We start from the raw sequence: 13,400 nt of genomic DNA on the forward strand, positions 1-13,400 counted from the left end.
ATCTATTCATGGGGATGGTGAGTTGGACTCGGGCCCTGTATTCTCTGAGGCCCAGGACTTCTTCCTTGGCACATCGGTGTGGACCCTTCACTACTCTACATGTACAGAGGAAATTGACAGACTCCGGAGGGATTAGAGTGTTTAAATAGACTCGGTTCACGCCAGGCCTTCTGACAACTAAAACATACTCCTTCTGTATCAGGGCGCATACTTTTTCCCCTGCTGCTGTGGAAACCCCACAGGTCAGAGCTCACAGCTTCCTTGTTTCCTACTGGGTTCCCAGTGTTGACGCAGTGCTCGATACACGTAGTAGGTGCTCAGCGTGTGTGTGTGTAATAAACTGTCACAGTTTGAAACATAGCAGAGAATAAGAAAGCAAATGACTTTCCAACTCAGCCGGCATTTTTATTTCCTGACATTTCACCAATCACGGTGCTAAACACATTGAGATGTCATAGAATCCAAGTGAGAAACTCGATGCCCTTGACCCATCAGGAAGCCCTGCAGGTACCTCCTCGCAGGCTCTTAATAGTTGTGACAACTGTAACCGGTATCCGAATCCCCACTCATCAGATGAGAGGCTGCATGTCAGGGGTGTGCTAGAAGCCATGTGTGGACGTGGGACAGTAACGAGAAGTGACATCCCTAGAAGGAAGGCATAAACCGTATGTAAACAAGAAAAATATGAATATGGATATTCATGCCTCTGCTTGTCCTCATCCCACTAAAGAAAACTGGGTGTGTGTGCATCCTGGGCTCTTGTTGTCTGGAAGAGGGATAGCGAGGGAAGGAGTAGAAAGAATACATGAGGGTAAGGGGAGCCCAGGCCATATTCGAAAGGTGTTTGTGGTGTTCTGAGAGGGGGTGGGGAAGACAAGGCTTCAGGACATTTTCTTGGAGTCGTGAATGTACTTCTCCTTTACCATTTCGAAAATCTTTTAATTTTGACAAAATTATAGATGCACGGGAAGTTGCAGGTAATTCCTAGAGGTCCCATGTACCCTTTTTTTCACTTGTTTGTTTGTTTCCATTTGTTTGCTTGAGAGATGACTCCAAAGGGTTAAACTGTCTGGCTCTTAGATTGGTGTTTTCTCTGACTGTGGTACCCTGCTGTGACAGGCCACCTAAAGGTTCTGCTTTTAATGAGTCACATATAGAACTCAGACATAGTAATTCAAAACAGCACATCAGCCTAAGTATATTTAGTGGGCACAATGCCCTAAAAAAATCTAAATGGATTGAGAAGTCTACCTACTGACACACAATGATTGATATTCATAATTATGATTGCAAATCACCCATGAAAAAATATTTGTGGTCTCTGTTTAAGGAGACAAAAAAGGATGAAATGAACCTATGGATTCTGTAGCCAAAAACCAGAAACGAACCAAATGCTCACCAGTAGGGAATCGGTTAACTAAATTATAGTACATTTAGTCAATGGAAGACTATACACACAGAAAAAAATGAAGAGATCTATACAGATACATATATAATACATATATATGTATTGTCACGGGAAACATCCACAATATGAGAGTCATTTTCTTCGTGCTATAAAAAGGTCTTTAATAGAACCCCATCTTTGCACGTGTTTATGTGTGACTCACCAACTATCTCCATGCTGTCAAATCCAGAGGTCATTTCCTTGCCATCTTCCTTGACCTCAGAGTAGCATGTGATGCAGAAAATGTCTCATCTTCCTTCAAGTACCTCCTCCTCTTGCTTCCTGTGACACTGTGTTCTCTCGTTTTCTTCCGGATCCTTCCTTACCCATCTCCTCTTCAGCCGCTCTCTGACTAACCTCGAGAAACGGGCTGCTCTGGGGTCTGCTGTTAAATTCTATTCTTTTCTTGGGCTTTATTTTCTCCCTAGGTGATCTGATAGGTCTATCTAGGTCTTTGGGCTCTAAATGCCATCCAAATGCTGATGACTTGGGACACCTATTTCCACCCCTGACTTTTCTCCCCAGCTTCTGGCTCAAGTTCAGTTGTTAACCTGACAACACAGCAATCTGTGTAGTTGAAGATAGTGTTTTGACCTGCTGCCCTCCAAAATCTCTCTCCCTACTGTCAGGTGTCCCTATATATGACCTAGCTCTTGCCTGTCTTCTGGTCTTATAGCTTAACCAAGTTTCCCCTCATTTACTCTGCTCTGACCAATCCTACCTCCCTTCTGGTTCTTAGATAGAACAAGTTCATCCTTAACTCAGGACTTTTGCATTTGGTAATCTCTCTTCCTTCTGGTTTTGAGTTGGCCAATCCTCTCTTGTCATTCAGATCTCAGAGGAGCACATCAGCATACCTACAGTTGCTCTTATTCCCTGGTAACTCTCTACACCTTGTTTTATTTTATTCATAAGTCTTAAATTTTATTATCTGTCTACCTACTGAAATAGTGTCTTCATTAGAGCAGGGAATAAGTCCATCTTATTAAAACCTGTAGCCAGAATACCTTTGAAGAGTCCTTGGCACAGAATAGGTGCTCAATTACTATATAAGTGTGTATAGAAATAAAGTTTGGAAGGATATATACCAAAAAGTTAACAGTTGTTACCTCTGGGTGGGCAGTCGTTGAGGAGGTAAATTACGAATTGACTTTCTATCAAGATATGTTTCAGTTAGTCTTAAATTATTTGAAATGAAGTTGTATTCCTTTAACAATTAGAAAAATTAGTAAACATATTTTCAATTAGAATAAAATGGTTAATAAAATTTTGATGTTTTAAAATAAACTGTTTAATTGGAAGATGCATTTACGTGGGATACTTTCTTGAGGATGTTAGGTAAGTAACATGTTACTATATATAGTAAAATACCTATGATTTTGTAAAAGCACTGAAACATGAAGCAGCAGAAACATTTCACCCAGTTCTCTTTCCTTTAAACTTGACTGCTGTATTTCTCATGAATCATTTAAATTTATTTCTTCTTAAATGTAACAAGATCAAATCATTAGCTTAATGATAACTTATGCTTATTTTTCTTTAAATTATTATATTTTACCTCTTTATTTGGTATGTTCATCCTGAACAGGTTTACTTGTTCTTTTTATAAGCATACTAAATTTGTAATATTAGCTGTCATTCCCAGGTCTGAATGTTAAGTCAACATATGTTTGAGAGACCTTCAACTTATCAAGTATTGCAGGTTTCTGATTGTTTTGGAACCTCTTCTGATACCCGTGGACTTAGTTCAAGGCCAGTTTTTTTTTTTCCTAATAGGATGGTTAATTGTTTGCTTTGATCCTTCAAGTGAAGCATCTTACCATATATAAAACTCTAGCTGGAGTCTGTGTTGTTACACCCTTACCTTTCTCATCACAGACTCTCCTCCTCAGAAGTTTTGCATTAGATTTGCAAAATGATGAGTGTCTCTTTGATCTGGGGGATTGTTATAGCAGTGTGCTGCTGTTGGTGGCTTCTCCTTGGAATGAGGAGAAGGTAAGGAAAGCTTTACTTTTAAACTGCATTTTTGTTCATTCATTTAATGTTCTTTTACCTTCACTGTTATACCAGAAAGTTGGTTTTCTGTACTTACATACGCTAGCATTTTCTTCCTTAATTTTTTTAAAGTAAAAACTTTTAATTTAAAATTTTGAAAGTATCTTTTTTATTATATCTCACAAAAGATATAATGGCAAAGTTTCCTTTTTAGTATTGACATATACTAGTGGTAATGTAAAAATGGACAAACTTGTTAAACATCACTGACAGAAATTTTATGAGATCTCTGTGTGTGTGTTTATGTGTGCATATAAAGTCTGGATTGGTAAGGATATAAGTGGCAAGTGGATCTGCAATTCCTGTCATGTGGATTAAATAGATGCTCTGACTAAATAAATGTTCTTCTTTCAGCTAGTTCTTGTGCACTGTATACACTCAGGCTAAGCTGGGGAAGAGTGTCGAGCCCGCATTGATCATTCTATTACTATTTTCTTATTAGTGATCATCAACCATGGTGAACTGGGAAACTGTTAAATGTATGAGACATCCCTTTTATTTGTATGTATCATTTATAATCGGTTCAAGAAATACAAACAGAATCAGATACATAGCCATGGTTTATTTAACTTCTGATTCCCTCAAAGAGTATTGGGGGGGAGGTATGTAAATATTCTCTGCTTTGTCAATCCCCCAAAGACAGAATTACCCACAGCATATCTTCAGCCATGTAGATTGCTGTGTTGTCTGCCTTTTACAGGTTTTTTTGGTTTTGTTTTGCCCTTTATGGTATTTTAATATTAACTACCAGGACTGGTAGTTTCTAGTTTTAATTAAACCACTTATCTGCAAACTATGAAAATAAAAAGAATTATTTTATGCTATGTTATTCTACCAAGAGGGATAGTGGTTTATGTTGGAAAATAAATGTTTATATTCTTAAATAAAAACATTAAAATAACATCAAAGAGCATTGATTATAATCAATGACCATGTCAATACTTATCTTACTCAATTTCACTTTATAATGTGCTAATTTCTCAAAGATTCCCCTCTGCAACTATCATTATAGAATAATAATATATTTAAACTATGAAGATTTTGAAAACTTCAATTCTGCAATCCTTTTTGTCATTCAGGATTCTATATCTTTAGAGAAAACAATCAGATGGAACATTTTGAGATACTTAGGCAAACGACGCTTAGAAAAAATATAAACACTAGAATGTAGTTTCATCTCTACACTGATAGGGAAAATCTTGTTGGCCTGGTTGATCCTTTTATCCTTATCACTGGGAAGAGTGAGGATCACATATTAGACATTCAGTGTTTGCCGAATGCACGGATGGATGGATGGATGGATTTAGCTATCATTTTCACCAACATATCATGTTACTAGGTTAATAACTCATTATTTTAGTAAAGGAGCAGGGCCCCACCAACCAAAAAAGTATCAATAAACTACAGTGTTTTGAGGTTTGAAGTCAGCGGTAAAAAATTTAATGTAAATAAATATAAATAAAGAACAGTGTGCAATCTTCCATTTTACCATCTCTTTGTGTCTTGCAGGCAAATGGGTGAACCACCTCTGGAGAATGGGTTGATTCCATATCTGGGTTGTGCTCTGCAGTTTAGTGCCAATCCTCTTGAGTTCCTCAGAGCAAATCAAAGGAAACATGGTCATGTTTTCACCTGCAAACTAATGGGAAACTATGTCCACTTCATCACCAATCCCCTGTTATACCATAAAGTGCTGTATCATGGAAAATACTTTGATTGGAAAAAATTTCACTTCACTGCTTCTGCAAAGGTAACCAGGTTTGCATTTATATAGCATTAGGCTTTTTTATTTTCTACCTTTTTCTATGTCAATCTATTTAATCATTTTGACATATTCAAAAGCCGGAGATGCTGGAGACAGTTACCCTTACATGGAGATTCTTAGAAACACAATAAACCAAATTAGACATAATCTCTTGGTATTGATCATTTAAAAAGTCAAAATCGGTATAGCTTTGTCATTTCTTAATCAGCTTATGAGGGTGAAATAAAAATTAAATGTTTTACTGAACCGGATGGCATGGTATGAATAAGACAGGTACAAACTCACTCAGGTCAACAATTTTTACACAAGACCCAGAGTATAAGTTGGAAACTTAACATTCAACAATTGTTTTACCACACTCGTGCCACACAATTGTCTAATTTTGTTAAGGAATTGGCTAGATATTTGGGCATCACCTAGATGAGATCTAAGAGGCTCTTTTATAGGAAAAAATGAATCAATATTGAGTCTCTGCAAAGAAATATTAGAACTGGTCTCTGTTAAGTAGCTTAAAGTCTGGTTAAGATACACCTACAGGGCTTTCCTGGTGGCGCAGGGGTTGAGAGTCTGCCTGCCGATGCAGGGGACGCGGGTTCGTGCCCCGGTCCGGGAAGATCCCACATGCCGCGGAGCGGCTGGGCCCGTGAGCCATGGCCGCTGGGCCTGCGCATCCGGAGCCTGTGCTCCGCGGCGGGAGAGGCCACAGCGGTGAGAGGCCCGCGTACCGCAAAAAAAAAAAAAAAAAAAAGATACACCTACAAAGAATATAAAAGAGAACGAATGATTCAACCATTCGTGACTAGTACCAAATTCATGTGAAAACAAATGCAGAAGCATAAGAAAAATAAGAAATAGAAGACCAGAGTGGTTGTGAGGGAAGTGTCACTGATAATCTGGGACTCACACTTGGCCTTGAAAGAAGGGCGTGATTTGGCCGTTTGTAAAGTGCTATGAAATTGCATGTGGGAAGGCCGGTTTTCCTTTTTTTTTGTTTTAGCAAGTAGAGAATCATGAAAGCATCTGATCTGTGTTTCAGACATTTACTAGTCCTAGGTCAGGTTTAATTTCTTTGTTCACACATTTCATTTACGGTCAGGCATTTGGACACAGACGTATTGACCCCAGTGATGGAAATACCACCGACAACATAAGTAAAACTATCATCAAGACTCTGCAGGGCGATGCCTTGAATTCCCTCACAGAAGCCATGATGGAAAACCTCCAACTTGTCCTGAGACCCCAGGTGGTTCCCAAGCCCAAGACGCCCACCTGGATGTCAGAGGGGATGTATGCCTTTTGCTATCGAGTGATGTTCGAAGCTGGGTATTTCACGCTCTTTGGCAAAGATCTCTCAGGGCAAGATGCACAAAAAGCACTCATTCTAAATCACCTGGACCACTTCAAGCAATTTGACAAAATCTTTCCAGCCCTGGTAGCAGGCTTCCCCATTCACGTGTTCAAGACGGGCCACTACGCCCGGGAGAAACTGGCGGAGGGCTTGCGGCTCCAGAAACTCAGAAAGAGAGACCACATCTCGGAACTGGTCAGGTTTCTGAATGACACGCTCTCCACCTTGGACGACACGGAGAAAGCCAAGTCGTTCCTCGCCGTCCTCTGGGCCTCGCAAGCAAACACCATTCCAGCGACTTTCTGGAGCTTATTTCAAATGATTAGGTAATTAGCAAATTATCCATTTCTTCATTTTAGGTGAAAGCAGAAATTCAACCATTTTAACTAAAAAAAAAAAAAAAACACGTGGTACCTTCTCATACTGTCAATCAAGAACGTGGTATTTACCCTTGTAAAAGTTTAACGTGTATCAGCTCATCCAACCCTCCAAAAACAGCTGTGACTGGTAAACACATCTTGTAGAAGCAGAGACCTTCCCAGAGAAAGGAACGTGCTGGTACAGGGTCAATGTAGGCTGTCTGCACCAGAGCCCTTGCTCTTAACTCCAAGCTGTTCTTCATGACACCTCTTAAAGTCCATGAATTTGGTCTTTATAATCATAAAAATATCCTTATGTGATTGCTGACGTATTGTCAGTGAAAAGAACAATGCCTATATCTTATTCATCTGTGCATTAACTGTTTTTTCACTGTTAGTGATTGCTGTCATACTATTCGACCAACTCTGATAGCTATGAATAAGAATCATAATATACTATTACTGATGGGATTTAGCTAGAGTTTGCCTTTTAAAACTGTATATTAAAAAAAACCCTGTCTGTAACATATATTTTGCATAACGTGATGTCTTCCCAGAGTGATAGTCTTTTGGGAATTTGACATTCAAATGGTTTATTGAATTATTCCAGTTCAATTGGATGTTGAGTGTCACATAGACACAAAACTGTGTCACATAGACACAAAATTATTATTCCATAGGATTGGGAATGCCAAAGTTCCATTGAAGGCTGATAATTTTATGTCTTTAATATAAAAAAAATTTAAACAATTTCAGTTACAAAAAACCATTACTAATCTTTCTCAAAGTTTAAATGCCTTCCAAAGTTTTTACTTGAGAAAGCTCTTTCTGGAATAAATTCACATATTTACAGTGAGGTTACAACATCACTTTTCTATCCTATAGGTAAGAGTAGACATTTCACGATAAGCACGCAAAGATTTACCAGTCAAGCCTTTCTGAGACTCAGTTTACTGTGATCATGTTATATGGCTACATTACCAAGGCACTGAGGATCCGGTAAACGTCAATGCACTAAAGTGAAGTAGCATTCATTTCAGCAGTCAAGTGTTAGAACAATAAATTATTATGTAAATGGAAAAGCTGTTCTACGTGGAATCACATGCATGTTAAGAGTAAATTTAAATTTCCTTTGGCATTTTAGCCAGTACTTTAGAATTGTTATCTTGGATGCAATTTTCTCTCAATTGCCATGCATGTGACTAATTTAACCATTTAATCCTTATTAGAAACATTTATTTATAAAAGTCTGGTCAAAGTTTTACTTCTATGTAGCAGGACGCTTTTATTTTTTATAAATTTATTTATTTTATTTATTTATTTTTGGCTGCATTGGGTCTTCGATGCTGCGCGCAGGCTTTCTCTAGTTGTGGTGAGCGGGGGCTACTCTTCGTTGCGGTGCACGGGCTTCTCATTGCGGTGGCTTCTCTTGCTGTGGAGCACGGGCTCTAGGCACGCAGGCTTCAGTAGTTGCAGCATGAGGGCTCAGTAGTTGTGGCTCGCAGGCTTAGTTGCTCCGCGGCATGTGGGATCTTCCCGGACCAGGGCTCGAACAGGTGTCCCCTGCATTGGCAGGCGGATTCTCAACCACTGCGCCACCAGGGAAGCCCACGGGACACTGTTAAGGCAACAGTTCTTGCTAACATCCAAGGACTTAAAACACAACTATAAAATAGAGTAAAAAATAAATGGAAATGTCACTTTCCCACCTTCTTTGTATCTTGACCACCTGGTTCAAAGAAGGGGAAACGCCTATTTGTTTGCAGACCTTTTGGTAGAGAAAAAACTGTTCTGTACATCTTTTCTTTTCTCTTAACCTTTCATAGGAACCCAGAGGCAATGAAAGCGGCCACTGAAGAAGTGAATAAAATGCTAGAGAACGCTGGTCAAAAAATTAGCTTTGAAGACAATCCAATTTATTTGAACCGGATACAACTGGATGACATGCCCGTGCTAGGTGTGTTTGCTGTGTTGTTACATGTCATCTACTGCATCCTCCTAACAGGAATTGTCAGTACACATCACACACTTACTTGTTGCATACTTACTTACTTGTTCGGAAAAACCCAAACTTTTTTGGCCAACTCAATATTTGTATATAACAAGTGAGGAAATGGGCACTGAGAGGTTAAGTCACTGCCTGGGATTGGATGGTGGAGCCAATGGCAGCAATAACGTGGAGCTCTTGACTCTGCACTTTCAACCTCCTCTCTGTGCTGCCCTTGCTCTGCCTCATTTGTTACTGCTCTTACCAGCAATCTTATAGTTCATGGGCTACTCATTTTCATGAAATGAAAGAGGAAAAAGTACCATCATGAAACCACAATTAGCTGCATGGGTTGGGTGATGGGGTGGAAGGTTATTTCATTGAAAAAATGTTTGCTTCTCTGGATTTTATAGAAATACAAAAGTACCATATTTTTAGAGTAAGAAAGAGTTTTCTCTTTGTTTTTGTTATGTTTCTCTAGAGGAAATAAACCAATGTATGCTTTCAGGGGCAGTGTGTCTTAGCGGAAGGGACGAGAAGGAGCACAAGCTCCACGTGGGACTCTGCCCTGCCGTAGAAACCACGGACATGTCATTTCACTTTTGGGGGTCTTATTTTCTCACTTGTGAAATACATTACTAACATGTTATGATTTTATGCACAGTCATGTGAGGAGCACTTAAAGCATGACAATTAAAAGGACAGAGACTGGAAGGTCAGGCGAGACTTTCTCATCATATATTTCAGCTATCCTCAGCGTGTTCTTTGTACCCCTCTATGTCCTTACCAGAATGCAGGGCATACCCACACAACATCAGATAGTGTAATGATAAAAATGGGTTCTTGTAAACACCGAAGTGAAGCTGCATTAAACATCTGGAAAACTATTTCTATGTAAAAGTGTTAGTATGTTAAATCTCAAAAGTGATAAACTTTGAATAATTCACACGAAAGTGATTTACTGATTTTTTCCCAATTGTATTAGATGTCTAGTGTCTTGTAGAAATAAGATTATTTTTCCATAAAATTATGAAAGTCTAGTTCCCATTGATGACCAAGAAAATCATATCTTTACCAAAAGATTATTAACTCAGACTGTCAGATTAAAAATACATTCAGACACGAATGAATCATTGATCACAGCACAGAAAAAGTTTGAGAAATTTTTATCTGGCCAGCTTCCCACAGTCTCTTTAGGTTTGTGTTATAGGCTGCTAGAAGTATTTCAGACTCTACATTACATGGCCTTTAAAAATACTTTGTTCTTCCTTCTCCCTTCCCTCTCCTCCTTTCTTCCTTTTAAAATCTTTAGACAGTATCATCAAGGAGTCTCTGAGGCTTTCCAGTGCTTCGCTGAACATCCGGACTGCTAAAGAGGATTTCACTTTGCACCTCCAGGACAGTTCCTATAATATCCGCAAAGATGACATCATAGCTCTTTATCCGCAGTTAATGCATTTAGACCCAGAAATCTACCCAGACCCTTTGGTAAGTGACTGTTCATCAAAGTTCCGAATCCAGAAAAAAACCCATTTTTTTTCAGTATCCAGGTGATGTCTACCCAGATTGAAATAAAGAAGAAATTTACCATTGCAGAATTCATTTGATCATTGAAACCACAGGGACTGTCTCTTTTATTAATGTCAAATATTTATCTAATTTGGAGAATTTGGATGACAGCTTGAAATTTTAATTTTTATCCCTGGTATTGGTCATCACATAATCTCTACTAGATTATGTCTGCAGTTGTGATAATAAAGCTGCTGCCTTTCTTCTTCTTTAAAAAGTGCCTGCTCCCAAATCCAGGGAATTAGGGGCTAATATACTGACTCCTCCAAGCTCCTGATTTGAATCCTTCTTTCTAATTCTGCCTAACAGAGAGAGGAGCTAGTTGCCCAGGCGGGATAGGAGGTATAAAGGTTTCCCTTTCCCACCAGTTCTCCTTAAGTTCCCGTTTCTTATTACTTTCTGATTCGAGGTGGGGTATTTGCTAAATTACTCATAGATTGGATTAAAAAAGAAAATTACTCTTTGGAACTTCCAGGTTAAGAAAAAGATAAATTCCTTTTAAACTAGCTTATACATTTGTTTTCTTTGTATCTTTATTGCAGACATTTAAATATGATCGCTATCTTGATGAAAATGGAAAGACAAGGAGCACCTTCTATAGTAATGGACTCAAGTTAAAGTACTACTACATGCCCTTTGGGTCAGGAGCAAGTATATGTCCTGGAAGATTATTTGCTGTCCAGGAAATTAAGCAATTTTTGATTCTGATGCTTTCCTATTTTGAACTGGAGTTTGTGGAGAGCTGTGTTCAATGTCCCCCTTTGGACCAGTCCCGTGCAGGCCTGGGCATTTTACCACCATTAAATGATATTGAGTTTAGATATAAATTCAAACATCTGTGAACATATGCTTGGAAAAGAGGACCCCGGATGCTGTTACAAGACTGCAGAGCACCATGATTTACCAGTCCCTTTGGACAGACTTGTTTAGTGGTGGTAGAACGGATGCAGCAGGTCCAGTTCTGTTCACCAGTGCTTGCTTGTGAATCTTAACATCTTGTTGATGGTTTGCAGAGGCTATTTCAGACCCTGCAAGTGAAAAAAAAACTAGTTCTTAGAAGCACAATTATTTGTTTTCATTTCAGTAAGTCAGTGAATGTTCATATAGCCACGGACTGAACTTCATTATTTTCAGAGGAAAAAGTCTTTTTTTTTTTTTTTTTCCCAGAATGAAGATATTCCAATTGGCAAAATTTCTTTTTTTTCCTAAGGAAACTGCTTTGTTTTTATAAAAGCCACCCAACAGTTATGCAAAACGTACACATTCACGTTTTAGTGAAACTGCATGACTTTTTGACCAGATATGGGGCCCTACGGGTGTAGATGTATATTATAAAGGATATTTTAAAGGATTATATCATGCCTTCTAATAAAAAGAAAATGTTTTCAGCTTTCCTTATATCTAGTATTCATGGTTTTTAAAATGACGATCTCGATGTCCTGAGACCATTAAAGATGGTTTTAATATATTCTCTTTAGGTTTTAATTTATTTTTGCTGGAAACTCTAATGTCTGTGTCAGGTTTCAATGATCTTGTCTATCATTAGATTTTATATTAATTGGAAGTTTTTTTCATAAAAGGCAGTTTTTTTCTGATATTACTAAATATGCATCTATTAAAAGAATAATTTCTTTTAAAATATTTTAAGTGCTGGAGTTATCAGCTATAATATTTTTATTGATAGTTCTCTATGTATTTATATGTAAATTATATTTAACTTTTTCCTTGTACTACAAATACTAAGAACATATTATAACATTTGATAATATTGAAACGATTCATCTTTCAGAAATAAAAGTGTGAATTTGTATGTTTTAAATTTTTAAATATTCCGAATGTTTAAAGCATTTACCTACTGATAAGATGCAACAATTTTGTTCATTATTCATTTCTTAGAAAAAGCAAAATAATTATTCACTCAAAAATCTCCTGCACACTTCATAAAATTCATTAAAGATTTTTAATCTTGCTATTTATTAAATTTATTAATAATTAAATTTATTAATAATATTATCATAGAATTATCTCCTACATAGGTTATTTTTCATACAAAGAAAACTAAACTTATTTAGTTGTGGCTCAAGATGAACAAAATTCTTTTACAGAAAATTTGTTCTAAGCTAAATTTCTAACGTCATTTCCTTTCCTAATATGCTTTATATAGGCACCTCTTGGAGATATTGCAGGTTTGGTTCCAGATCTCCCCAATAAAGCAAGTCACATGAACTTTTTGATTTCCCAGTGCATATAAAAGTTATGTTTTTACACTATATTTTAGTCTATTAAGTGTGTAATAGCATTATATCTAAAAAAAAAGTACATACCTTAATTAAAAACTACTTTATTGCTAAAAAGTGCTAATCATCATCTGGTGGTTTCAACTTCTTTGAAAATTGGAGTCAGTCCCCTCAAATCCTGCCATGGCTGTATCACTAAGTGTGTATATTCTAAATTCTTTGTTGTCACTTCAATAACCTTCACAGTATCTTCGCCAGGAGTAGATTCCATCCCAAGATACCACTTTCTTTGCTCATCCATAAGAAGAACTCATCATCCTAACAGAAGAGGGTCAGCCTGTCCTTCGAAGCTTTGAAGCCAGGCATTGACTTCTCCTCTCTAGCTATGAAAGGCCTAGATGGCACCTTCTTCCAATATAGGGCTGTCTCTTCTACATTGAAAATCTGTTGTTTGGTGCAGCCAGCTTCATGAGTATCTGAGCTAGGTCTTCTGGATAACTTGCTGCAGCTTCTACATCAGCACTTGCTGCTTCACTTTGCACTTTGATGTTATGAAGACGGCTTCTTCCCTTCAACCTCATGGACCAACCTCTGCTGGCTCCAGACTTTTCTTCTGCAGCTTCCTTACCTCTC

General features: G+C 37.8%; 1 protein-coding gene across 1 annotated transcript; it reads left to right on the forward strand.

Moving 5' to 3' along the window:
- Positions 1 to 3,344: 3,344 nt before the first annotated feature.
- Positions 3,345 to 11,753, forward strand: CYP7A1 (cytochrome P450 family 7 subfamily A member 1). Its single transcript, XM_022556848.3, has 6 exons — positions 3,345 to 3,442; positions 5,012 to 5,252; positions 6,364 to 6,941; positions 8,801 to 8,931; positions 10,274 to 10,449; positions 11,073 to 11,753. Exons 1-6 carry the CDS (start codon positions 3,363 to 3,365, stop codon positions 11,370 to 11,372), a joined length of 1,506 nt encoding a protein of 501 aa, XP_022412556.1. The 5' UTR covers positions 3,345 to 3,362; the 3' UTR covers positions 11,373 to 11,753.
- Positions 11,754 to 13,400: the final 1,647 nt, after the last annotated feature.

This window comes from Delphinapterus leucas, chromosome 17 (genome assembly GCF_059928025.1).
Source record: "Delphinapterus leucas isolate spDelLeu-1000000601 "Yukka" chromosome 17, BTC_Dleu_Yukka2, whole genome shotgun sequence".
Lineage (NCBI taxonomy): Eukaryota > Metazoa > Chordata > Mammalia > Artiodactyla > Monodontidae > Delphinapterus > Delphinapterus leucas.

What these genes read in the sequence shown, in the direction of transcription:
- CYP7A1 (XM_022556848.3), top strand. Translation starts at nt 3,363, where the DNA reads ATGATGAGTGTCTCTTTGATCTGGGGGATTGTTATAGCAGTGTGCTGC. An exon ending in ACTTCACTGCTTCTGCAAAG is followed by an intron (nt 5,253 to 6,363) that starts GTAACCAGGTTT and finishes ATTTACGGTCAG; the next exon opens with GCATTTGGACACAGACGTAT. An exon ending in AAATCTACCCAGACCCTTTG is followed by an intron (nt 10,450 to 11,072) that starts GTAAGTGACTGT and finishes TCTTTATTGCAG; the next exon opens with ACATTTAAATATGATCGCTA.